Source organism: Pimephales promelas, chromosome 12 (genome assembly GCF_988280905.1).
Source record: "Pimephales promelas chromosome 12, fPimPro1.hap1.1, whole genome shotgun sequence".
NCBI classification, from domain to species: domain Eukaryota; kingdom Metazoa; phylum Chordata; class Actinopteri; order Cypriniformes; family Leuciscidae; genus Pimephales; species Pimephales promelas.
In genome coordinates this window covers 15431727-15455937 of record NC_142780.1, presented here as the reverse complement: position 1 = coordinate 15455937, position 24211 = coordinate 15431727, and the positions used below count along the sequence as shown (strand labels likewise).

Here is a 24211-nt window from a genome sequence, read left to right as displayed (position 1 = left end):
ATGGAAATAAGTGTCTTGAATGTGTTATTCCGGTGCAACTGCATGTTCATCGTATACTCTTGTTAAAAAGAGCAGGATTGCCACATTTCGATACATTGACGGCCTATGACAGGGAGGCGTTTTTGGAGTTGAAGTGCATTAAGCTTATAACTGACTGTTATCCTCATACTGTGTTTGTACAAACTGAGAAAAGATGATATATATTGCACAACGAACATACAAAAGAGACTGAATGTTTTGTCCTAGTGTAATTTGAAAGATGTTCTCAATATTATAAAACATGTTTGATACTGTCCTGTAATCATGTTGAAATAAAGCTTGAAAAGCTAACTTACCGCTGACCTTTATATTGGACCCATTCATCTTCTTATCTTAAATATGAGTTTTGAGACAAAAAAATGCTAGTACTCAATGTCAATACAAATGTGAACATGGAATCAAAATTAACTCTCATTTACTTTCTTATATTCCTGATAGTATTCACAATTCATGCATGTAAAAAAATAAATAAATAAAAAACCTCTTCATATTCGTTCATCAAAATGTAACTTGCTGGCTGTAATAGACTGCAGGAGATTTGCCAAAATAATTTTTGCCACAAGTTGACACTAGTTGCTGTGAGTAAGAGCCATTTAGGGCTGAGTCAGTGTTCATCGATTTCACAGAAAATGGCGTAGTGTATGATGGGCACATAGGTGAACTCAAGTTGTTTGTGCCACTTTTCCCATACAGTCTCAATGGCAGAAAGCGTCCCGATTAACCTGAATTCACTACACTATGACTTTTAAAAACCTGAAAAGATTTTGTATCACTAGGCATCATACTAGCGGTCCGAACACAACCCACACAGGAAATTGCACCTCATTGTTAGGAGTCATGTGACAAAATGAAAACATGAGTTCTAAAATCAGCTCAAAACATCAAATGTTGATTTTTGTATGAAATTGTATGAATTATACAAAAACATACCACTTAACATACCCGTCACTGGGGCTTAAGCGGATCATACGAAAATGTACGAATGTACAAATTCACACGACAATTTGCCAAATGCAAAATAGTAACCCAGACAGCAAACTGACATTGAATCAACGTGGAAACGACGTCTCTCATGACATTGAAACAACGTTGATTTTGCTCATCGAATTAACGTTGAACCAACGTCAGATGCGGCATTCTTCAAAGCTAAATGAAAATCGAAAATTGGTTTGCTTTCATAACGTTGAAACAACGCGTTGATTTCAAGTTGATTTTCCGTTAGTTTTGAAAGAATGACGCGTCGGACGTTGGTTCAACGTTAATTCGATGAGCAAAACAATGTCAGATCAACGTTGTTTCGATGTCATGTTTCCACGTTGATTCAATGTCAGTTTGCTATCTGGGAACTCATTGCCATGAGATTGTGTTAGACTTTCTGTGAAATTGTATTTCCCCATGCTGCTATGCCGCAGCGCGATTTTATTCACGCTTCTAGGCAGCCTAGACACCATGAACCAAATTTTCCCCTGAGATAGGGAACCAATCACAGAACGGGGAGGGGGCAGCAAGACAATGACGACGTATATGCGACACATCGAAGCATCGAAGTTTGTTTATATCTATGGATGCATCTTGGCAGCGGACACAAAGATATCTTTTGATACAGCCTTTGTGTATATATACTGTAAATTTGAGACAGGCGTCTATATGAAACCGGCCTTTATAGTTTAGTATTGAGATGTTGTTCATTGAGTCTATAATCTCTAAAAATCTCCAAATGCTCCACGTGAAACTGCAGTCTTCCAACCTTTTACTTTCGTGTCAATTGATTTGATAAATATGCGCGAGGGAAAGAGAGCAAGACAGCGCTTGTGTTGTTTGATGTGTCTATGTTGTTTGATGACGTGAGAGTGCACGCGTGTAGCCGGGGCGGTCTCTCTATGCTCGTTATGCGCCGTCAAGCGCAGCTTTCATTCTATTCTACATCGCTCACCAATCAAAATAGGCTTTGGCGGGACAAAAATTTGCTTTGGCGGCCGCCAAAAAAGTTTTCAAAGATTAACAACCCGAAACTAAAAAAAAGATTTGAGACCGGCTTTTATTTACCCAAACCTGCAGCCACACCAGGTGTGTAAAAGAAACAGACTATTTGGGACTCGGCTATTATTTGAAGTTTTACGTTAAAGGTTTTTTCGCCACCAGGGGTCGCTTACCTCTTACAATAACAATGGCGTATATTGATGACGTATATTATGGATATTATGGATCTTGTCGTCAAGTTGATGGATCTTTTATGGATGAGTGAATACATTAAGCAGAGTAGAATAAAGCAGGGCGCAATTGCTAGACGTATACCAGCTTCACACGCAACGTCCCGCAGATATAACAGTTAAAGGAATAAGGACATTTAATTCTACCGAACTACACGCTGAATTACTCGCACAGGTCAGTTTATTAGAGGAATTAAACTTGAGGTAATGCAGCTGCTTCACTTGCTCTAACTAACAGTTTCGCTATCACACCAAACGGCATTTGTGTGTTGAATGTTGTCATTAGGTTGTTTGTTGGCTGTATGAGACTAAGCTAGAATAACATTAGAGAATAACATACAGATCATTTTCTAACTTTTCATCATGTTGAACTAAATAACATTGATTAGTTTTATATACATTGATTTTCTCACATTTTCTCACTAGTCGCAGACGTGGAGCTCTCGGCATCTCGAAAGATGTTGATCTTCATTTTAGTCCTCTTTTTGTCTCAAAGTCTGCTTGCCATGATCCATAATGTTTGAACAAAACCCTGCTAGGGACGCTCACGCTGTTGAGCACACATAACGGGCATAACCGACCCAGTTGTCCACGTCTGTCGCCATGTTTACTATTGCAGTACGAGGTCAAACCTGGCGGAAACCGGGGGTAACGCGGATATGACATTGTTGACTGGCGACTCCTCACCCCTGCTCACGCATCCCATTTCCTTGGTTAAAAATCGCAATTTTCTCACGATTTACAAATAGTTGGAAACATTTGGGATACTGTAAGTAATCAGCTAAACAAAATATACAACATTGTCCTAGTGGTTTTTGGATATCTTACTGCAAAAATCCTGCATATTGCACCTTTAAATCTCCTAAATCTCTGACCCATCGTCTTTTTGGCTCTAGGCATTCGTAAACCACGCCTCAAATACGAGAAAATGAACATGTGGTTTCCAGACCATGTTTCTTTCTCAATGATACGTGGTCTGGCGTCAGCCAGGCTAGTGAAATTCGTCAATTTTTTTGACTTACAGCTGACTCGTCAAGACTGTAAACTGGGACAAAAGTATTTTAGTGTATTCCACCCTTTAGATTGTAGACACAATATTGCCAGTTACAATTACAGTTGCAATTTTTGCTTGACCAAAGAAAATTGTTTCAAACGAAGCTGACTGGTTGATTCATAAAGATGATCCTGCACATATACAGTGTGTCTTGCTCTTTTTTCTTTGGTTAATTGTTTGGTTTATGTCATATTAAGGTTAACTTTATGTCAACCTTCAGTCAGAGAATGTCAAACTGCTCTCATTGCTTTAGATTTGATGAGTTGTAGCTGACTAAGCTTTGAGCTAGATCACAGCCAGACGCAGTTAGATCAGCATTTCTGTGCTGAGTCTCTGGTTCTGCTGCTCACAGACTGTATGTGTGGGCGTTTGGCCCGACAGTGATTGACAGTGTATTGATCGTGGAGAAGACGGAAGGTGACAGAGAAAGACAAAAGGGATGCTGTCAACAGTTTTCAGGAAAGAAACTCTGTGCTGGAGCACTGGAGAACAGACAGCGGAGCCTGCAAAGGTCTTGTGCTGTGGATTTGGGCTGGAATTTTTTAATTATGTGTATTTATGTTTCTAAAGGTTGGCAGGAAACCTCCAGCTTGGCACTGAGATTTTTGAAGATGGTTGTCGTTCAGTAACCATATTATAGAGCCATGTCTTTACCCACTAATTTCATTACAGTAATTTGCCTGCAGATGAGCTAGGCAATATCTTACATATGCATTGCATAACAGAATCTGATTTTGAACTTTGTTGGGAACATGCCAGTATGAGACTATGAAGAGAGGCCACATGGAACAGGGTGCGAGGTGAGACTCTGTTGCATTTGTGGGGGCTCAAATGGGGTCTTATTTAGCTATAGCTGCCCGGGACTTTCCATTGCAGCTGAGTGGAAACTTTCTGATAATCCTATAGTCTGGAGTTTGAAATGTCTTGTTGAAATCCTAAGCTGTGTCCAAAATCGCCCCCCTATACCCTTATATAGTGCACTATTTAAAGGTACAGCCATTGTAGTGGTCTGAAACCAGGGGTGTTTCTAACCCCCAAAGGAGTATCCTCATATTTAGATTTTTTTTGTTGTTGTTGTTTATCCACATTATTTTTTCATGCAATTTGAATGTGCGAGGCTTCCCGCGTCATTCGCTTCCAGTTATTTTTCCTGTACAAAATCTTTGTTATGCTGCTTGATGATATTGCAAACTGGTACATATTATATTATTTTAATTTATTATCATAATCATAAACACTGATTTGTAGCACAAATAGTTTTACAGTGGCAATCACTGCATTTTTTTATTATTCAAGTTCTTTACCTGTAGGTGGCAAACTAATCACAAGTCTCACGTATTAAAAACATTGCTTATTTCTGTTTCAAAATAAGATATAAGGATATCAATTATTTTTTCCGTCAGAAGAGTCATTCACAAGCTGCATGTAAAATAAAGGATTGCTTCGTCCTCTGCTGCATCAATGTATCTAATGTGTGATTATATAATCAAGGTATTAATCAATATGTTTTCCTTCTAAATATCACATGAGTTGAATGACTTCTAGGCTTATGAGATTTTACTTATAGAAGTTACCAGTGTGATTACTGAAATGTAACCTCTAATGTTTTTATTTGATATGTGAGAGGTGACTCTGGCCCATGTCTTATATGCTGTAACAGTGCTTGCTCATTCAGCCCGGCTTCCAGAAATTTTGTTTGGGAAAGTTATTCAATGTGTTTAAAAGTATATCTGCTCTTCTAGCTCACCATGAAGACTATAGGTCACAAGGGTCATTGAAATCCATAGTTTAAGTGACCATTTCGCAGGGTTGAGTTACAAGTGCATGGTGGTCCTTTATCCAGGCAGAAATGTACTGTATGTCTGTCAGGCAGGCTGAGATGCGAGCAGCTACCATTGGCTCATTTGTCTGGAATAAGATGAAGTGCTCATTCCAGCCACTTGAATTTCAAGTGCTTTCAACTTCCTCAAGTGGTCGAGGGAAGTTTATTTGGACAGATCTGTGACCCCTCAATGGTACCCCCTTCTATGAGGTAGTAAGTCTACTCAACACTTCAGACAAATCCATTTCAGTTCTCGCGCATGCGTCGTGGAAATCTCTTGAACTCTCATCTCAGGCCTACAAGGAAGAAATTGAGTAGTCAAATAAAGTCATTATTTTTGTTGTTTTTTTCTCACAATAAGTATTCTCGTCGCTTGATAAAATTACAGTTGAGCCATTGTAGACACAAGGAACATTTAAACATTTTCTTCATTGACTTTCTGGGCCGTCAAGTTTCGATCCCTTATAGGCAGCCGAAGTAGCAGTGATCTACCTCTCAAATTTACTCAAAAATATCTTCATTTGTGTTCTGAAGACGAAAGAAGGTCTTACGAGGTTGGTACGGGGGTGAGTAATTAATGACTTAATTTTCATTTTTGGGTGAACTAACCCTTTAACATCCGAGTGAACAAGACATTGGACTTAAACACAGTACTGGGCTGCGTCCGAAATCGCATACTCGCCTGAGTGGGTACTTAGGTTCAATCCCAATTCGCCCCTTGGCCCTACCCCTCCGTTTTGTGCGCTCACGTCTAGGGGTAGGGTGTCCCGATTCTTGTTGAGATCGAGGGGTTGGGCGAAGGGGGTAGGGCTACATAGCCCTCGAAATGGAAATTTTTCATAGGCACACTCCAAACTGAGGGCTACGAGAAAGTTCACAATGCATCACAAATCACCGGCGAGATGGCTTCGCAAATGGTTAACATTTAAATTTAGCGCCAGATGATACCACCATGTACTTGTAATACTATTGTCATTTGAATTAAGAAATTGTATAATAAATTACCTTTCCGAATCAGAAAAGACATGCATTTCAAGGAAGGAAAGTTATAATCATCATGTTTCCTCAAAGTTAAGAGCAAAAACTCTGTAACGGCAGAGCCATCGCCGACGACTGATGACGTATCGGGTTCATGAAGGGTTGTTCCATTTCATAGGGGAATATTTCAACCCCTTGGCCCTTGTAACTCTGTTTTAAGGGCCAAGGGGTACTCTCGAAAACAAGGGGTAGGGCCAAGGGGTGAATTGGGATTGAGCCTTAGTTGATACTTCACGACCACCAAAAAAGTTATTTCCAAATAGTTTGAATGTGTCAGTTGCGTCGCTTCACTGCTATTTATTTGTTCATTGCTATTGCAGATTCTCCTCTTTGCTTGTTTTTGGATCCAGTGAAGATGCACACTATTTCAGAAGATGTATAACAGTGTATTGGCAGAAAAGAATATCTTCAATGGAAGCAAAGCGCAAAAGTGTCAAACGACAGAAAATCTTGTCAATTTTGGGGAACTTTGAACGTATGTTCGAATAACATTATTTCTTACATTTCTGAGAATGTTCCCTGTTATCTGGGTAAGCTCATGCACTGTGAGCATTGCATCGAATTAATTCATGCATTTCGCAAGAAGATGAGTAGACTTGAGTAGACTTGCTCCCTCAGTCAAAATCAAGGGTCCCACATATCTGTCCATTTAAACTTCCCTCGTCCACTTGAGGACGTTGAAAGCACTTTAAAATGGTGAGTGGGATTCCCCTGAGAGGAAGTGCTTGGGGAAATTTGCAAGGGTATGTCTTAAAGTGGAGTTAAACACAGCCATGCACACAGTGCTTGAATTTGCTCACTCATTCAGTGGACTAGATTGTATGTGTAGAGAAATATGGGAAATACTGATTTTGTCTACAGCCTACTAATCAGATTGATTAAATAGGAAAAAGGGCAGCTGCCATGTGTATGATGATGGATTATACTAATGCAGGTGGTGTCACGTTTCGGGTGCTGGTGTAGGACAGAGGAAAAGGGCCTCATAGGCAGGAAATAGAGAGGACCCAGCTGTCACCCAAGGCCCCAGAGAAAATCCCTGACCTAGAGGAGGGAATGGTAAGCATGCAAGGTGCAAGAGAATAGCATGGAAAGAACAAACGCATACATAAATGGACAGATTTTATCCAGGGACAAAGAAACAATTTACAAGAACTCTTAAATCTTGGATTAGATGAGTTTTCATCAATACAAAAATCGAATTTTAAAAACGCAAACTAAAGAGCGCAATGATGAAATATTTTTGTTGGCCAGTTCTGGAAGCATCACCATCCCTCAACAAAAACACAATAGGATTTTTACATATTTTTTTTGCCGTCAAGCCACTGGCCCAATAAGTGAAAGTATGCTTTTTCCCTGGTTAAAATAATGCAGCTAGTTCTGCAGAACATCACGAGGAGAGGTACACTCTTGCTGATAGTGCCGATATCACCCAACCAATCATGGTTTCCGAAGCTGGTGGAACTAATTGTCGATAACTCCTCTGTAGTCGATACATGGACTTTCATGGACTGTATGGCAGGTCAGTGCGGAGTGAGCCAGCTGGCTGAATCGCAACAATTGCTAAGCACAATAGCGGAGGCAAGAGCCCCTTCAACAAAATGCTTTTACACCGTTAAGTGGAAGCTGTTCGCAAACTGGTGTGTGGGCAGAGATGAGGACACTCTAAACTGTGACGTGACCGTAATTCTGGCTTTCTTTCAAGAGCGGCTGGATGCTGGCAGCTCACCCTCTATGCTGATGGTTTATACACTCACCTAAAGGATTATTAGGAACACCATACTAATACTGTGTTTGACCCCCTTTTCACCTTCAGAACTGCCTTAATTCTACGTGGCATTGATTCAACAACGTGCTGAAAGCATCCTTTAGAAATGTTGGCCCATATTGATAGGATAGCATCTTGCTGTTGATGGAGATTTGTGGGATGCACATCCAGGGCACGGAGCTCCCGTTCCACTACATCCCAAAGATGCTCTATTGGGTTAAGATCTGGTGACTGTGGGGCCATTTTAGTACAGTGAACTCATTGTCATGTTCAAGAAACCAATTTGAAATGATTCGAGCTTTGTGACATGGTCACAAACGCATTATCCTGCTGGAAGTAGCCATCAGAGGATGGGTACATGGTGGCCATAAAGGGATGGACATGGTTAGACACAATGCTCAGGTAGGCCGTGGCATTTAAACGATGCCCAATTGGCACCAAGGGGCCTAAAGTGTGCCAAGAAAACATCCCCCACACCATTACACCACCACCATCAGCCTGCACAGTGGTAACACGGCATGATGGATAGATGTTCTCATTCTGTTTACGCCAAATTCTGACTCTACCATCTGAATGTTTCAACAGAAATCGAGACTCATCAGACCAGGCAACACTTTTCCAGTCTTCAACTGTCCAATTTTGGTGAGCTCTTGCAAATTGTAGCCTCTTTTTTCTATTTGTAGTGGAGATGAGTGGTACCCGGTGGGGTCTTCTGCTGTTGTAGCCCATCCGCCTCAAGGTTGTGCGTGTTGTGGCTTTGCTGCATACCTCGGTTGTAACGAGTGGTTATTTCAGTCAAAGTTGCTCTTCTATCAGCTTGAATCAGTCGGCCCATTCTCCTCTGACCTCTAGCATCAACAAGGCATTTTCGCCCACAGCGTATTTTACGGTCTGTTTGTTTTGCTATAATCTAATTAACATAAGACCTCTCCTTCCAGGAAGCTTGATTCAGGTCACTGGAAAACGCTATCTGAGGGCCAGATGTTGTTAAGAGTGATGAGGGTGTTGCAATTTGGCATCCATGTGCCAATCCCTCATGCTGTCTGCCAAAGCTGTTATCCCACCAGAACCCTGGAAATAGATTGAGCAATGTTGAATAGGTTAAGAGTTTCCAATGTATTTATCGCAACATAGCTCCTCTCGGAACTGTAATGATGCTTATATAATAAATACTATATTCCTTTATTGTACACGTAGTCACAACAGATTACTAGTAAATCCACTGCTTCAGGTTATTTGATTTTTTTTATGTGTGTGTATATATATATATATATATATATATATATATATATATAAACAAACTTTCTCCCTCTATCACACATGCAAGTGCATGTAAAAAAACATCCTTCTATTCTCGGCCCTTATTAATTAGTCTAGTGATCATCCTTGTTGTTGTGAGAGTATCCTGGCAACCACATCCAGATATTGAAGGATTGAGTGTCATAACGATGATGTAACATTACTTGTGTCTAAAACTGTCGCCTCGTGTCTAAAACGGTCATCTCATGACTTTGAAATATATTTAAAAAATAGATTAATGTTGCTAAGAATTTTGTATATTTTTTAATTAAAAGATTAAAAACACTGCAACCAATTCAGTATGAATTTTGACAATTTAAATGACAATTTAAAATTACAATTAGTAAATACATATAAAAAGGCATATAGACATTTTAATACTAGTGAATGACAACATGAATACTGTGTGCTATTCCTGGGAGAATTAAAAGCAAACATTCTTTTAATGGTGTTATGTCACCTGAACTAATGTCGTATTGATTTAATAAAGATTTAAAGGGTTAGTTCAGGCAAAATTGAAAATTCCGTCATCATTTACTTGCCCTCATGTCTACAAAAAAAAAATACTAATCTCATTTTTACATTGTCAGTACAACTTTTTTTGTTACCAGCATTCTTCAAAACATCTTTTGTGTTCTGTAGAAGTCAGTCATAAATGTTTGAAACAACATGACATTTTCATTTTTGGGTGACCTATCCCATTAATGATTCTGGTAAAGGACACATCGAATAAATTGTGACAGTTCAACCAAAACTGGAATTGAAAAAAAAAATGCATATTAAAAAAGACAATGATTTGTGGGATTATAGTTTAAACTCTGTGAAATGCAATTAGAATAAAATATAAACCTAGAACATTCATCCTCATTATGTGCTAATCATTTAGTAATATAATTCTGAAATATAAAAACAAAACCCATGCAATGCAACATGCACAAATTAGCATCCATATGATTCTTACAATAAAATCATCAGTTAGAACTGATATTCATATAAATAAGTCGATAAATAAACTCACTGAGGAAATATCACAACTACTTCCTTTTGTCAATGAACATCCATGATCATCACAGCTACATTTTTTCCGGAATTAACCTAACCAAGAAAAAGAAACTCATTTGGTCCCTAAAACCAAGTACATCCAACAAGTCCTAAATTGGAGCAATTGTGAATGTGTTTAAAGACTGTCTCTGCGAAACATATCAGTAGGCTATACTTAATGGTTTCATGATGCATGTTCTGAATCCCATGAAAAAAATCCCCCAAAATCTTTGTGCTAATCTAAAATGAATGTGTACCTGAACAAAAATAATGCAATATTGAGGAGAAAAGCACACTTTTACAATGAATACTACGACTAATATCTTCACTTCCAAGTGAACAATATGGTATATTACCTTCTTCACCATATCTGCAGTTTGCACTCTGATGCCCAAATGTGTATGTAAAACGCATACAAACAATGTCAACAAAACCAACATGGCGTCATGACTTTGCGTAAACATACACACCACATAAGTGGTGTGTTATCTATACGCATTTTGAGCTATCCGCGTGTATGTCCACGGCGAAACGAACCGGCATCTTTTGCGTGTATGTCTACGCCGTTAAATGTCCGAATGATTCCGAAACGAAGCAAAGTGTAGATCTACATCTGGGGAGCGATATTTTTTTTCCCAGGATGGTAGGGGAAGACTCATAAATGCTATTAACCCCAGTGACGGGTAGGTTTACGGACGGGGGTGGGGTAGGTCATATATTTATATATACAGTAATGTAACGTTAAGTCAACGGCATTCATAAACGCGCTGAAAAGCGATTATGCGTGTTGATAGCACGCCAAAAATGGAAATACGAATTGGCGTGTCATACATACGGTCAGTCTGACAAAACACTTGATCACTCCACTGAAGGTTGCTAAAAATACAGCTGTTCCCTGAAAACACTTGGAATCACACCCTGCTTTTATGTGACTGTTTCAATTTTGCAGGGATGACTTACTGTAGTTTACAGATAGCACATTAACCAACACACTCTTACTGGTCAGTCTCTGCAAGCCCTGCCCTCACAGAAACCTCCCTGTCTTCTTCAACACCAACTCAGGGTTCGGTTACCACAGTGGGCGAAAGAAATACAACTCCACCACTGAAACCGATCAGCTCCTTCAGAAGCAAGCTGTGTTCGCTGTGCGGGTGCGTTTGTGTTAGTCACACGATCTCGTCTGATTCCAAGCCGTACTCCTCATAGAGAGAATCCAGGATGGACAGCTGCTTCCCCATAGCTGGAAGGTAGAAGTCCAGGTCTCGGTGCATGCCGGTCTTGAAACCCTCCTTCAGCTCATCGCCTTCATGAGAAACCAGAGCAGCCATGAAGCCCTCGTAGGACGGAGCAGCCCGTAGAGCCAGCTAACATACACAAACACAAAAACTGAGTCAGAAGGCCTAAGGGGATTTGAATGCATGTTGTCCGAGTAGGGGGAGGCTGCAGACATATATAAACTCACAACGACATGTTTTACTCAATCTCATGTATATAAAAACCTACGGCCTATAACTGCAGTAAGTCATCATTAAAGAGAGTGAAGACCAACTGAATATCTACAAATATTTTAATCAGTGCATCTACACTGTAACGTTTATATTAAATTGAAAAAAAAAAAACTTTGTCAAGTCTATGGACAGGTTATTAATGTGTACGTGTCGATTTAATTAGTATTATTTTATGTTTAGTTCTGTTCGATCATAATTGCTGTACCCTTATGAAGTTTTTATTACTTATTGAATAAAAAAATTTATAAAAAATACCAATTTATTGCAAAATGTCTGTAAAGTGTTTTGAATTACCACTAACCATCCCTTCTTTTGTTCAATTATTTGAATGATCAAATACTGAGTAACAAAAATGTTTGCATTGTGTTCCCTTTCTAACCAAGTGCTATAGGTTGATTGTAATCATAATGCAAAACCTGATACTTATCTAAAAAAATTTGTTAAAAAAATAAATAAGTTGTCTTTTAGAATATCTAAATGTATATCTAATTTTTTTTTTTTTTTTAAATGAATAAGATAGAGAAATCATGTCTAAAACAACAACAGGAATCAAAAAGCCTTCCTATGTATTTATATAGGAAGCTATAGGCAGCCTATAGGCTGTACAGGACATTGCACACATGTAACTATTTTTTCTTCAACTGGAACATTTTTTTTTATAAAGCTGGCACTCTATTTTGATGTGAATTGTTGCATTTATTGAAAAAAAAAATATATAAATATAAAATAAAAATATATATATTAATTCTAATGGAAAAAATAGCTCTTAAAATTATATAATTAATGCAAAGTATCATAAAAAACTCTGAAAATTCTAAATAATAATCAGAAAATATTATAGAACAAAAATATATTTGATCGGTTATCCTGGGAAAAAGTAAAGTTAAATTTTGAGGCTTCGTCCGTTTTTGACTGGGAGGAAGCCAAGTGTAACCCATTTACGAAGAAGCCCAGAGGGTTAATTATGTTATTTCGCAGTACTGGACGCATCAGGAACAATAGGGGCTTAAAACTGCCAGGGGCATATATCTACCGGTTCCAGGTCCGCAGCGTTGTGTTGTCATAATTTTTCAAAACTGAATATTGTTATTTTATCAATGGAACACAAAAGGTCAATTTTAAAGTCTGCATGATAGAAGTCTTTTATTCTCTATTGTGACGTATATCTGAGTTAAACGGCTACTTGAACAGGAAAAAATGTAGGACGGGAATTGATTTTGTCCATTGGGAATTGATTGGATGGTTGTAATTTGCTATCGCTGTGATTTCATGTGAGGGACAGGGGTAGTTATTTTGATCAAAGGGTACAAGGGCACACGAATAAAAAAAAACAGATAAAGAACAGATAAAGAAATGTATACTAAATACTGCTATATTAAATAAAAAACTAACAATTGTCAATTTTGATTTCATGGTGATATATAGTGTGTATATATATATATATAGTGAAATCTATCAAGTTTTGTATATATATATATATATATATATATATATATATGTGTGTGTGTGTGTGTTGTGGGAACAGATTCTTCAATATCTACTTTTTCGTTTAATGAGGGAACAAATTTTTAATTTGTGACCATGATATCTTGCCACGATCAACCCAACCCCCACAACCACTCAGACCCATGTCGTGCAGGGATCAAAAAAATGATTATTAATATTTTTATTTGTTTGGACATTTTCATTTTTAAAGCTTGACAGCCCCTGGGTATTATTAATCTTTTTTGGTGAGAGCTGCCAAACGATTCTTCAAAACGAAAAATGCTCGATACTAGGGCAAATACATTTTCAGACAAAACTATTCATTTAAAATGGAGAAGCAGTTCTTAGAACAATACTTACTGCAAAGACTCCTCGAATAACCCATCCGTGATATTGCCGTAATGTTTTTCCATATGCTTTATCTGAAAGAAAAGAAAAAAAACACTTTTCAACAGGACACATTACAAAGCACTGATATCAAGGACACATGAACCATTAATCACAGTTTTACACTTGATCATGTGACTTACTAAGAGCTCCCTGGACGTCCTTCATCCCTGTATTGATTTCAGAAAGGAATTCTTTGAGGAACTTGAGTCCACGTTTAAGCCATAGCAGCGCTTCTGTGGCCGAGTTCCGCACCTGTGACACCTCCGTCTCCACCTCGTGCAGCACGATGCTCTGCAGGGTGGGGAAACTCTCAGGATCCGACACCACCTTCTGCTGGATCTTCTGATAGAGCAAATAAGGAGGATCAACTCGGATCAAGTTATGATGCCCTCTAGTGGTTATGGAGACACTAAATGTGACCCTGGATCACAAAACCAGTCACATGGGTCAATTGAGATTTATACATTATCGGAAAGCTGAATAAATAAGCTCTCCATTTATGTATGGTATTTGGCCGAGATACAACTATTTGAACATCTGGAATCTGAGGGTGCAAAAAAATGTAAACTTTGAGAACATCGCCTTTAAAGTTGTCCATTTATGTTCGCGATTGTGCTGTATTCACTCACAAAAGTAAATGTTTTATATATTTACGATAGGAAATTTACAACATCTTAATTGGAACACTATCTTTACTTAATATCCTAATGATTTTTGGCAGAAAAGCAAATTAGATCATTTTGACCCATACAATTTATTGTTGGCAATTGCCACAAATATACCCGAGCATCTTGTGATCCAGGGTCAAACTCACAAATGAGGACATTGTTGACCCAGGCTCAGGCTCTTTTGGTACCCTAGGTGAAATGTTAGATAGCACCCCACACAAACCAACCCCATAATCTCTAATCCAACCTTTGCAGACCCAATTCATAATATGTAAGGAAACCCACTCAAAGTCATCAAGGACATCACTTTGAGTGGTCAAACCTATTAACAAAAATTTAAGACAATTTGCTAACAAAAATTAAAATAAATAAATATAACATTCAGTTTGATTTGATTATATTGGCACAATTCAAAGTTTATTTCAGAAATATGGAATCTAATTTGGAATACTGAAGGAAATAAACAATACTCCAACTCAAGGAATTTTTCCAGGTATTTTAATAAAAATATGGGTACATTGATATATATATATATATTGGGCAGCGATTAATCACATCCAAAATAGTTTGTATTTACATAATACATGTGTGTATAATTATTTTGTATATATAAATACTCACATATCCATGTATATTTTTAAGAATTATTTGAATGTATATACTGTATATACACTCACCTAAAGGATTATTAGGAAAACCATACTAATACTGTGTTTGACCCCCTTTTCACCTTCAGAACTGCCTTAATTCTACGTGGCATTGATTCAACAAGGTGCTGAAAGCATTCTTTAGAAATGTTGGCCCATATTGATAGGATAGCATCTTGCAGTTGATGGAGATTTGTGGGATGCACATCCAGGGCACGAAGCTCCCGTTCCACCGCATCCCAAAGATGCTCTATTGGGTTGAGATCTGGTGACTGCGGGGGCCATTTTAGTACAGTGAACTCATTGTCATGTTCAAGAAACCAATTTGAAATGATTCGAGCTTTGTGACATGGAGCATTATCCTGCTGGACGTAGCCATCAGAGGATGGGTACATGGCGGCCATAAAGGATGGACATGGTCAGAAACAATACTCAAGTAGGCCGTGGCATTTAAACGATGCCCAATTGGCACTAAGGGGCCTAAAGTGTGCCAAGAAAACATCCCCCACACCATTACACCACCACCACCAGCCTGCACAGTGGTAACAAGGCATGATGGATCCATGTTCTAATTCTGTTTACGCCAAATTCTGACTCTACCATCTGAGTGTCTCAACAGAAATCGAGACTCATTAGACCAACAACATTTTTCCAGTCTTCGACTGTGCAATTTTGGGAGCTCTTGCAAATTGTAGCCTCTTTTTCCTATTTGTAGTGGAGATGAGTGGTACCCGGTGGGGTCTTCTGCTGCTACTTCCATTAAACCCTGATGTACTCCTTACATCATAAAAAGAATGGCATCTACGCTAATTTGAGTGTCTTTGTTTATTCCGAGGTTCTCCCGCCGCCTGCCGGATCCAGGCTGTATCCAGATCTGACGAGGAGCTTAGCCTGGACCCAATGACCCAAGTGCCAACTAGCCTCTCCCTATGGCGAATCCCTTTCCCACTATAGTGTTCCTAATAATCCTTTAGGTGAGTGTATATTACAGTGAATCTATAATCCATAAACCCACTGCTCATGTAATTCAAAACAAGCCCCCTATTATTTATATTTCTTGCTTTTATTTATATAAAAAGGATGCATTGAGTTTCGTTGTTTACATGTTACACTTACCTTAATGTTTCCCACAAAATCTAGTTTAACTGGAGCAAAGACAGTTGGTCCAAGCTTGTCTGAGGGGAGAAAACCTTTGTAAGTACTTTGTTGGTTTAACTTATTTTGCGCCTAAACATACACTCAAAAGTTTGGGGTCAGGAAGATTTTAAGAAATTAATACATTTATTCAGCAAGGATGGGTTGATTAAAAGTGACAGTAACAACTTACAACGTTACAAAAAAAAATCTATTTCAAATAAATGCTAAATAAAAATTGTATTTATATTTAATTATAAATGTTAAAGACTAACTGGTGCCCCTTCAAAAATAAATAAATAAAAAATGAATTACCACTGTATGTTCTTAAGAGGAAAGTGCTGTACAAAAGCTTTCATAAGTGATTGCTGCTACAGTTGGACTTTATTTTCTTGTGTTTCTGGGTACTCACTGAACTGTCCCAGTATAAAGACATATCAGAGCATGCATGAGCATGAGCAGACTAATATGAGATGCAGAATAATTATTAATAATTATTAAATGAGATGAAAGAAAAATGAACTAAAATCAAGAGCGCGTGTAGAGCCGACACATGCACAGAGTGTCAGAAATCAATGTTCCCACAAGCCTTTTGCAACCTTTAATAAGCACAACACTAATGAGAGCAAAGACAGATAGCCGACAGAACTGACAGAAGGAAAAAAGACGAAGCAAAGAAAGGGTGGAAAAGGGAGAGTGAAAGATAGAGTGTCCTACCTAAAACTGGTACTATAGCATAGCAAGAATCCAAAAAGGCCTGTGTGGGAATACCACTGTTGTCCTCCAGTATTATATCACTAAATCTACAAGAAAAGAAAAAAAACCACAGACATTCACACAAGGACAATACATGTGAATTAGTACACACATCAACAGAGAGTACATTTATTTGATCAAATAAAACACCAAATACAAAAGCAGGCAAAGTCAAAGCAGAAGAAAACCGGTTTGGAGCATGCATTCCTTAATTGAGAACGGCACACATTAAATACATGTTTAGAAAATGAAAAATTATACATTCTTCACACAGTGGTATAATACTGAAAAGGTTTTATATCTAAATACCAACCCAGTGCTTTGATAACATTACTGGTTCAATGCAATTTAGTTTCAGCCCAATGAAGGGTTGTTGGAACAGATTAGTGCTGTAGTTATATGATGACCTCATCATTACATAAAGAAGATGAAAGAATTATATATAGCAAAAGGATCTACAAACCCTCATCACAGGCCGGGTCTCGTTTTGAGTGATCAAAAGAAAACATACCATGATAAACATTTAATCATGGACCATTTGTCTTTCAAATCTTTACATATTGAAACCATTATATATGAAATTGTGAGACATTTAGTTCATTGTTTTGGAACTTTCCACAAACAGGGAACAAATTACAGTCTTAAAACTTTTTGTTTTCCAGCAAGGAAGGTGCTTGTCTGTTCATCAAAATGTCATAATTTACTTATTTTAAAACAATTTAACTTCATAAATAAACAAAATAATCTGCTAGCTGCTTTACTTTGAGATTAAATATTGCTGTAATTTTTTTTTTCAGATAAAGTTATACATCAAACTTGTGCTAGCTTATTAAATTGTATGCGTTTTACTTTGATAGTACTCTTGCACTAAGACATTAACAATAACCCAGCAAACACAGAACGTTCCCGTTCCTAACGTTCCCGAATGAGGTTATTTTTTGGGAACCAAACAAGAACGTTATAGGAACGTTCCATGTAGGTTATTTTTAGGTTCCATTTTTATAACGTAAGGAGAACATTCCGGGAACGTTCCCCTAACCTTAAACTAACGTTCCCAGAACTTAAATTTGTTTGCTGGGAAACAATTACGGGAATTATTGAACAGAAATAATACAACTTCACTATATTTAATACTGGCATTTTGAGTGTTTCTGTCAAAATTCGTTATGTTGTTCTGTCACGATGTATATGCACCTACTGTTTAGCTAACAAAAAAAATGAGATTTGTACCTCTATTGCTGTAAAAAAATAAATGGGAGACCTAATGTACCCTATTTGTGGGAAGTGCCTTTTTAAAACCATAATCTAATCAGGCTAGACTCACTACAAATGATCTCATAGACTTTCAGTCAATGCATTTTTTTGTTTGTTTTTATGAACTCTCGGATCATGTGTTCAACTTGTGTTATTTCACAGCATTCACAATGCTTGCACTTAACCTGGACATTCCTTTAACATGAAACAGACATGACTGATAACGTCACTTTATGGCATTGCACCTGGTTCCTTAGAACACAATGTTACTATATGGAGATTTCTAGATTTTCACTGACTCTACATATAGCACATTTCTGTAAAACAAAAATTCTAAGAGTAGTGTTAGCTGTAACTTTAGGAATACTGGATTCTGAATTGTGTAAATGTGTGCAGTACATTCATCTTGTTTCTTCAGAGGATCACAGCAACGGAGGCGCCTCATACCTGTGGCTCATGGTACTGAAGAATGTGTCCACCTTATCTTCCTCTTCCTGTGTGTTCTCAGACTGAGGCTTGTTCACTTCCAGGTCAGCCTGGATTCCTTCAGTGACCATTTCTTCTTTGTTCTGTGTGGGGCTATGCGAGACGTCCTGTTGCTTTTCTTGAGCACAGTCTGCTTCTTCTGGTGGTCTGTCCTTCTTCTCTCCTACAGGTTCTTCAGGGTCATGTGTGCTTGATGAAGAGCCATTATGAGGCTCCTCCATTAAACCACTTCCTAAAACAAACAAGACAGACAAGATCGGAAATGAGAGTTGAGGCGAGTCAAAATGTAGCACCAGTTCTGAATCCGACTGGCTTAATGCTTGGCAAACCTGTAGGTGTGCTTTCTTGAGGAGATGGAGGTGGTTCATTTTCTGGTCCACTCTCATGTGCTGATGTTCCTGAGGTGTTTATTAAGTCCCTTTGTCTGCAAAACACACACATTTTCAACATTTTAGAGACAAACAAAATGCACACCCGACCCACAAGCATCCATTAATGTTACTGAACTCACGTTTCTCCTTGGTGCTGATTTTTTGGATCAGTAGTTTTGATCTATGGGAATTAGAAATATTTGAGTTTTTTACTAACTGAATTAGAATTACAACAGCACAAACGTTTGTACTTTCCAGTTGGTGATTACGGTGTATTTAATATACCTTCTGAGGTTTGATGGTAGCCACAGGAGGAGAGCCTGGAGGGGTCTGACTCAGAAGATCTGGATTGAAGGTTCGGCTAGCAATCTGCATACACTCCTCCAGGGTCTTTAAGAAGGTGGTGCATGTGGACTTCACTAGATTTCCTGTCTCATCCCCTACCTGAAACCAACACATGACCACACCAAACCTGAATTTCCAGAGCCACTTGACCAATCTGAACAGTACAGGGCAGCTTTTTAACCCTTGGTTTTATGATAAAGACAAAGCACAAACATTTAGGGTGTGTTCACAATTGGCAGGTTTGGTTTGATTAAAACGAACCCTGGTGTTAGTGTGCACCCAAACAAGTGGACCAAGAACGCTAAAAATATGGGTCTCTGATGGGTGAATCTGTCTGATTTCCCGATTCGATTCAATTACGATTATTGAAGTTACGATTCGATTACAGTCGATTTTCGATTATTAGCGATTCTCGGTTAGCGATTACTGATTTTCTATTTCACAACAATAAACGAAAATACACTAGACCAACACATGATTATATTAGCAGCAACATTTTGGTATTAATTGCACTTTTATTTGTTTGATATTCAATGAAAATGTAATGGTTAGTGAGGACATGCAACCATGCTTGTTGTCTACTACATAGGCAACCCATTATCTTTAAATTATTTATTTTTTTAAAAGCAATTGTGTTGCATTATAATGCAAAGGCACCTGGTTCTATTAATTGAAAGCATTAAAATGTATTTTGTGATTTCCTTCAATTGAAAATCTTTGAAAAGAGTTTGGGGGACTTGAAGGGCACCCGATTCAGATAATCACCCAGAAATTCAAAAGAACAGCATTTATGTGAAATAGAAAGCTTTTGTAACATTAAACAATACCGTTCAAAAGTTTGGAGTCGGTAAGAATTTTTATTTAATTTTTTGGGCGAAAGAAAAAAAGAAATCAATACTTTTATTCATCAAGGATAAATTAAATTGATCAAAAGTTACAGTGAAGACATTTATAATGTTACAAATCGATTATCTGAATCTTTTGCGTGTGTGTGACTATAAACACTTTGCTTTAAAAGTACAAAGTAATGACCCACAAATAATTAATGTACAATATATTTTATTAACATTGCAAAGAACCAACGGGAAAATAAATGTGCGCCTGACTAGGAGCATACTTGTAGTAAATTAATAATATAATATTTTTTGGGGGGGGATCGATTTTTTGACATTTGTGAATCGATTCAGAATCGTCCACGTCCGCATCGCAATTCAAGAATCGATTTTTTCCCCCCGTCCCCTAGTCTCTGTCCACTTCCAAACAAACTATGGTGCGGCTCGAATTAAATATGAATGCAACACGGACAAAAGACATGCAAACAAACCAAAAACAGGACATGCGACCCAAAAAGGACAGAATCCTCAAGCATACCTGTTTTTTCTCATCATAGTTTTGATATTATTCATCACAGTTCGGTACAGGCATCAGAACTGCATCTCCGTGCAGGAGAATTTCGTTTGTGTGTTAAAGAGAGCTTCCTGACACTGTTTTGAGCCCTTTACACATTTTATAAGCTCTTCACGAGTTCTCAGCTCCATTATGTACCACATCACTAACAAACATACACCGAGCACATTTAACCCAGCACACAATATTCGATAAGTTCCGTCACAAAATATACATCATAAAAGCTGTTTTTGTTTTGTGTCTTTAGGTTCAGTGTTAAAAATGACTGTGTGACTGCTAAGTGAACCAGGAAAAATGTAATAATTTTCTTTTTTGGTCCAGACCAAACTACCGAAATACAAGTGTGACACACCCTTTAGAATGATAAGGTATGAAAAGATAAACTTATAACCCTGCATTATTAATGTTTGACGAGCTTGTAAATTGTTTAGGATTTCCTCAATGATGTCCTTAAAATATGCACAGTAAAGCAGGAGGTAGACAAGGTCGACACTTAAAATAAACACAACACTCTCTTACCTCCTCAGAATCAGCTGTCATCTCCGCTAGAGGACTTTCTTGTATTTTGTTCACTTGCTGAAGGAGAAGGTCACAGTAAAGCCTTAGCTCAGACATTTTTGTTTTCAGAGCCTCTGAGCTTTCCTGGAGCTCTAAGAAAATAGAAGAGACTAGTGTTGAAACTCATTTTCTTCCTAGACAGTTCTTTGAAGAATTGCAACATGAGGAAACATCATGACCTGAACGAGTTATGTCATTTAATTTGAATCCCAAGAAATGGGTTTTGCATCCTTTATTCACATTGTCTATCGAAACAGGAAGTTTAAAATTATTTTTGGTATATTTTTTTTTTTCCTGGAAGTGTGAAACTATAAATATTCAATGTGTAAAACAGCTGAAAATTAATTTTGTCATATTGTAGGAGCTGAAAAGTCCATAGACACAGACTAAAAAAACACTACAGTGTATTGTTCACAATACCCTAGGCTATACATTACTTTATCATATTTCACTGTCATATTAACACGAAAAGAAAAGCCAGATGATCTACAGAGAATATCGTGTCTACTTCAGCAGAAATACAACACTCACCCTTCTCTCTCTTAGTCCGGTTGTCTGTAAGACAGGCTTTTGCAGTCCCTAACGCCACAAGCCATTTCTGCCTCTCTGCTGCATTAATTGCCCTGAGATAAAAGTACTGTTCTCCTGGAATGATCAGATCAACCCTTGTGAAATCCGATGGGTGAACTACAATGGGCAAAGGGAGGACAAAGAAGAAGGATTAGCAAAGTATACCTTCTGTAAGATCATTCACAATAGTTGTAATACAGTACTTAGGTGGGTCCTGTACTTGTTACTTGTTACTGTACTTAGTAATTGTGGGGCCTGTGGACTTTTAAAAATAATGACTGTCAAAACATATTAACAGTGAACACACATTAATCACAAACTTTCCCCCTCTTTTTTTCTTAAGAAAAGCGTTAAGGATTTCAACCACAGTGTCATTTACACCACATCTCAAGTTAAGTATAATGTTTAATAGCATTTTAGGGTCGAAAGTGGCAGGCATTTTTCTTCATATCTAGCATTTCATGTATCCTAAATACAATTAAATAATATTTTCACCCTTTTTGATGAAATTACAACAAAAAGAATCTCACTTTTTTTATTCGGATCATGCCTCACATACTTTATCTCATGCTCTTTACTGTTTTTTATGTATTAAGGACATTTTTTTTATGCAGCAGTGGCAATAATAGATCATTTTCACACAATAAATATCAAACTATGTTGTGTTTACTTTACAGTTATAATCATGTAATAATTCATACTTTTACAATGATTTTTGTTATAGCTGGGTCTGATAGTCTGGGTCTTAGAAAATCATAAAATTATAATTTGAAAAATAGGGGGAAAAAGTTCAGATGGCATGATATAGATATAAAAAAGCTTTCAAGACAGTAATGAAAATGAACCCCTAGGACATAAAAGTTCCCAAAGATTGGGTAAGCGTATTATGACATCCTGAAGCATATAAAGAATAGATGCTTGTGATGTAACCATTATTAGGTTTCCTGCTCAGGTTAGGCACAAGTATTTCCTTACCCTGTATTTCACACACAGATATTTTGATGCTGCCCTTGCATCCTTTCCATGCATCTTCTTGAGAATCATAGTAGGAAAGAGTGCCTCCTTCAAGAACAAACCAACGGGGCTGCCAACCTTCAAAAGACACAAACGAGCCATAATGACATTTTAAGCTGTAGCTGACACATGTAACAATGCATATGATGACGTTTAAGATACATGAACATAATATGGCTTGACTTGTTTTTCCAGTCAAGAGGCTTTAAACAAACCATTGTCAAAAGTGAATAAAACACAATCCAATACATAATGATAATCTTAGGAACTTTTATGCGATTATTTTTTTTTTACATTTTTTTTTTTAGCAGATGAATGTATGTGGTTGAGTTGGTCACTGCATTGGATAAAGTATCGACACAGAGAGTTAAAGAGGATGATGACTTAACTTCATTTATACACAACTACAGCTAGCAAACAGGCTAATTGCTTTACACACTTCCCTTATTTATATAACACATAACTTTTAAGTGTCGCAGCATACATACCACTGATATAGTTGGTCCATTTATAGAGAACTCCCTCCATGGTAGACATTCTCTTGACAATTCATTACTTAGTCGTGGCAAGACTGAGCCCAACACAGCCGCTTTGAGAAACTCGAGATAATTCTTAACTACGACAAGTGTACGTAAAAGACGCAAAGTCACTGCCGGGAGTACAAATTACGCAAATGATTTTCGTAAATGCTTCGAGAATACAAATCCATGTGATCATAGAAGGATCGGCCCAAGCGCTTGACGTCTAAGGGATTTTCTCTTAGCGCATCTCTGATTGGATACAGTACGAGCATGTGGGCGTTGTTGCACTGGGACTATGTGTTTGACTTCCAATGAAAATTGAATATTGGTTTTTAAGGCGTGTCTACAAAAGAAGCTGACCAATAATAATAAAGGGTTGTATTTTAGGGTGGTAACGTTTGCGTTGGGATCTGGGAGTGTGATCTGAAGTGCGTCTCATTTCTTAGAGTCGGTTCTTTTGAACACGTCGTTTTAAAAGATCATACTCCACGAGTCTTTTACGCCATTGCGTTATAACATCTAAACGTGGCATATTACATTCTTAATATTCTAATATACTGTTTTATTATCAATACAAATTTAAAAAGAACAGCATTTACTCTGTTAATAATATAAATATTTTCCAACAATACATCTTTACTATCACTTTTTTAATCAATCACATCCTTGTTGAATAAAAGTATTAATTTCTTTAAAAAAGAAAGAAAGAAACAAATGACTGACCCCACACTGTTGAAAGGCAGTGTATAGTAGTATTGTTACAAGAGATTTCTATTTAAAATAAATGCTGTTCTTTTTAAAACTTTTTATTCATCAAAAAATCCTGGAA

General features: G+C 37.6%; 1 protein-coding gene across 1 annotated transcript; it reads right to left on the bottom strand.

The window, feature by feature from the left end:
• Positions 1 to 9634: 9634 nt before the first annotated feature.
• Positions 9635 to 23497, bottom strand: plekha8 (pleckstrin homology domain containing A8). The gene is made up of 13 exons (XM_039694555.2): positions 23350 to 23497; positions 22823 to 22939; positions 21809 to 21964; positions 21239 to 21369; positions 19253 to 19411; positions 19108 to 19148; positions 18926 to 19020; positions 18558 to 18828; positions 16818 to 16903; positions 16083 to 16141; positions 13792 to 13993; positions 13622 to 13683; positions 9635 to 11632 (listed from the first exon to the last, which is right to left on the bottom strand). Exons 1-13 carry the CDS (start codon positions 23396 to 23398, stop codon positions 11435 to 11437), a joined length of 1626 nt encoding a protein of 541 aa, XP_039550489.2. The 5' UTR covers positions 23399 to 23497; the 3' UTR covers positions 9635 to 11434.
• Between the last annotated feature and the right edge of the window lie 714 nt (positions 23498 to 24211).

What these genes read in the sequence shown, in the direction of transcription:
- plekha8 (XM_039694555.2), bottom strand. Translation starts at nt 23,398, where the DNA reads ATGTCTACCATGGAGGGAGTTCTCTATAAATGGACCAACTATATCAGT. An exon ending in CCGGACTAAGAGAGAGAAGG is followed by an intron (nt 21,370 to 21,808) that starts GTGAGTGTTGTA and finishes CTATTTTCTTAG; the next exon opens with AGCTCCAGGAAAGCTCAGAG. An exon ending in TTATTCGAGGAGTCTTTGCA is followed by an intron (nt 11,633 to 13,621) that starts GTAAGTATTGTT and finishes TGTGTATGTTAG; the next exon opens with CTGGCTCTACGGGCTGCTCC.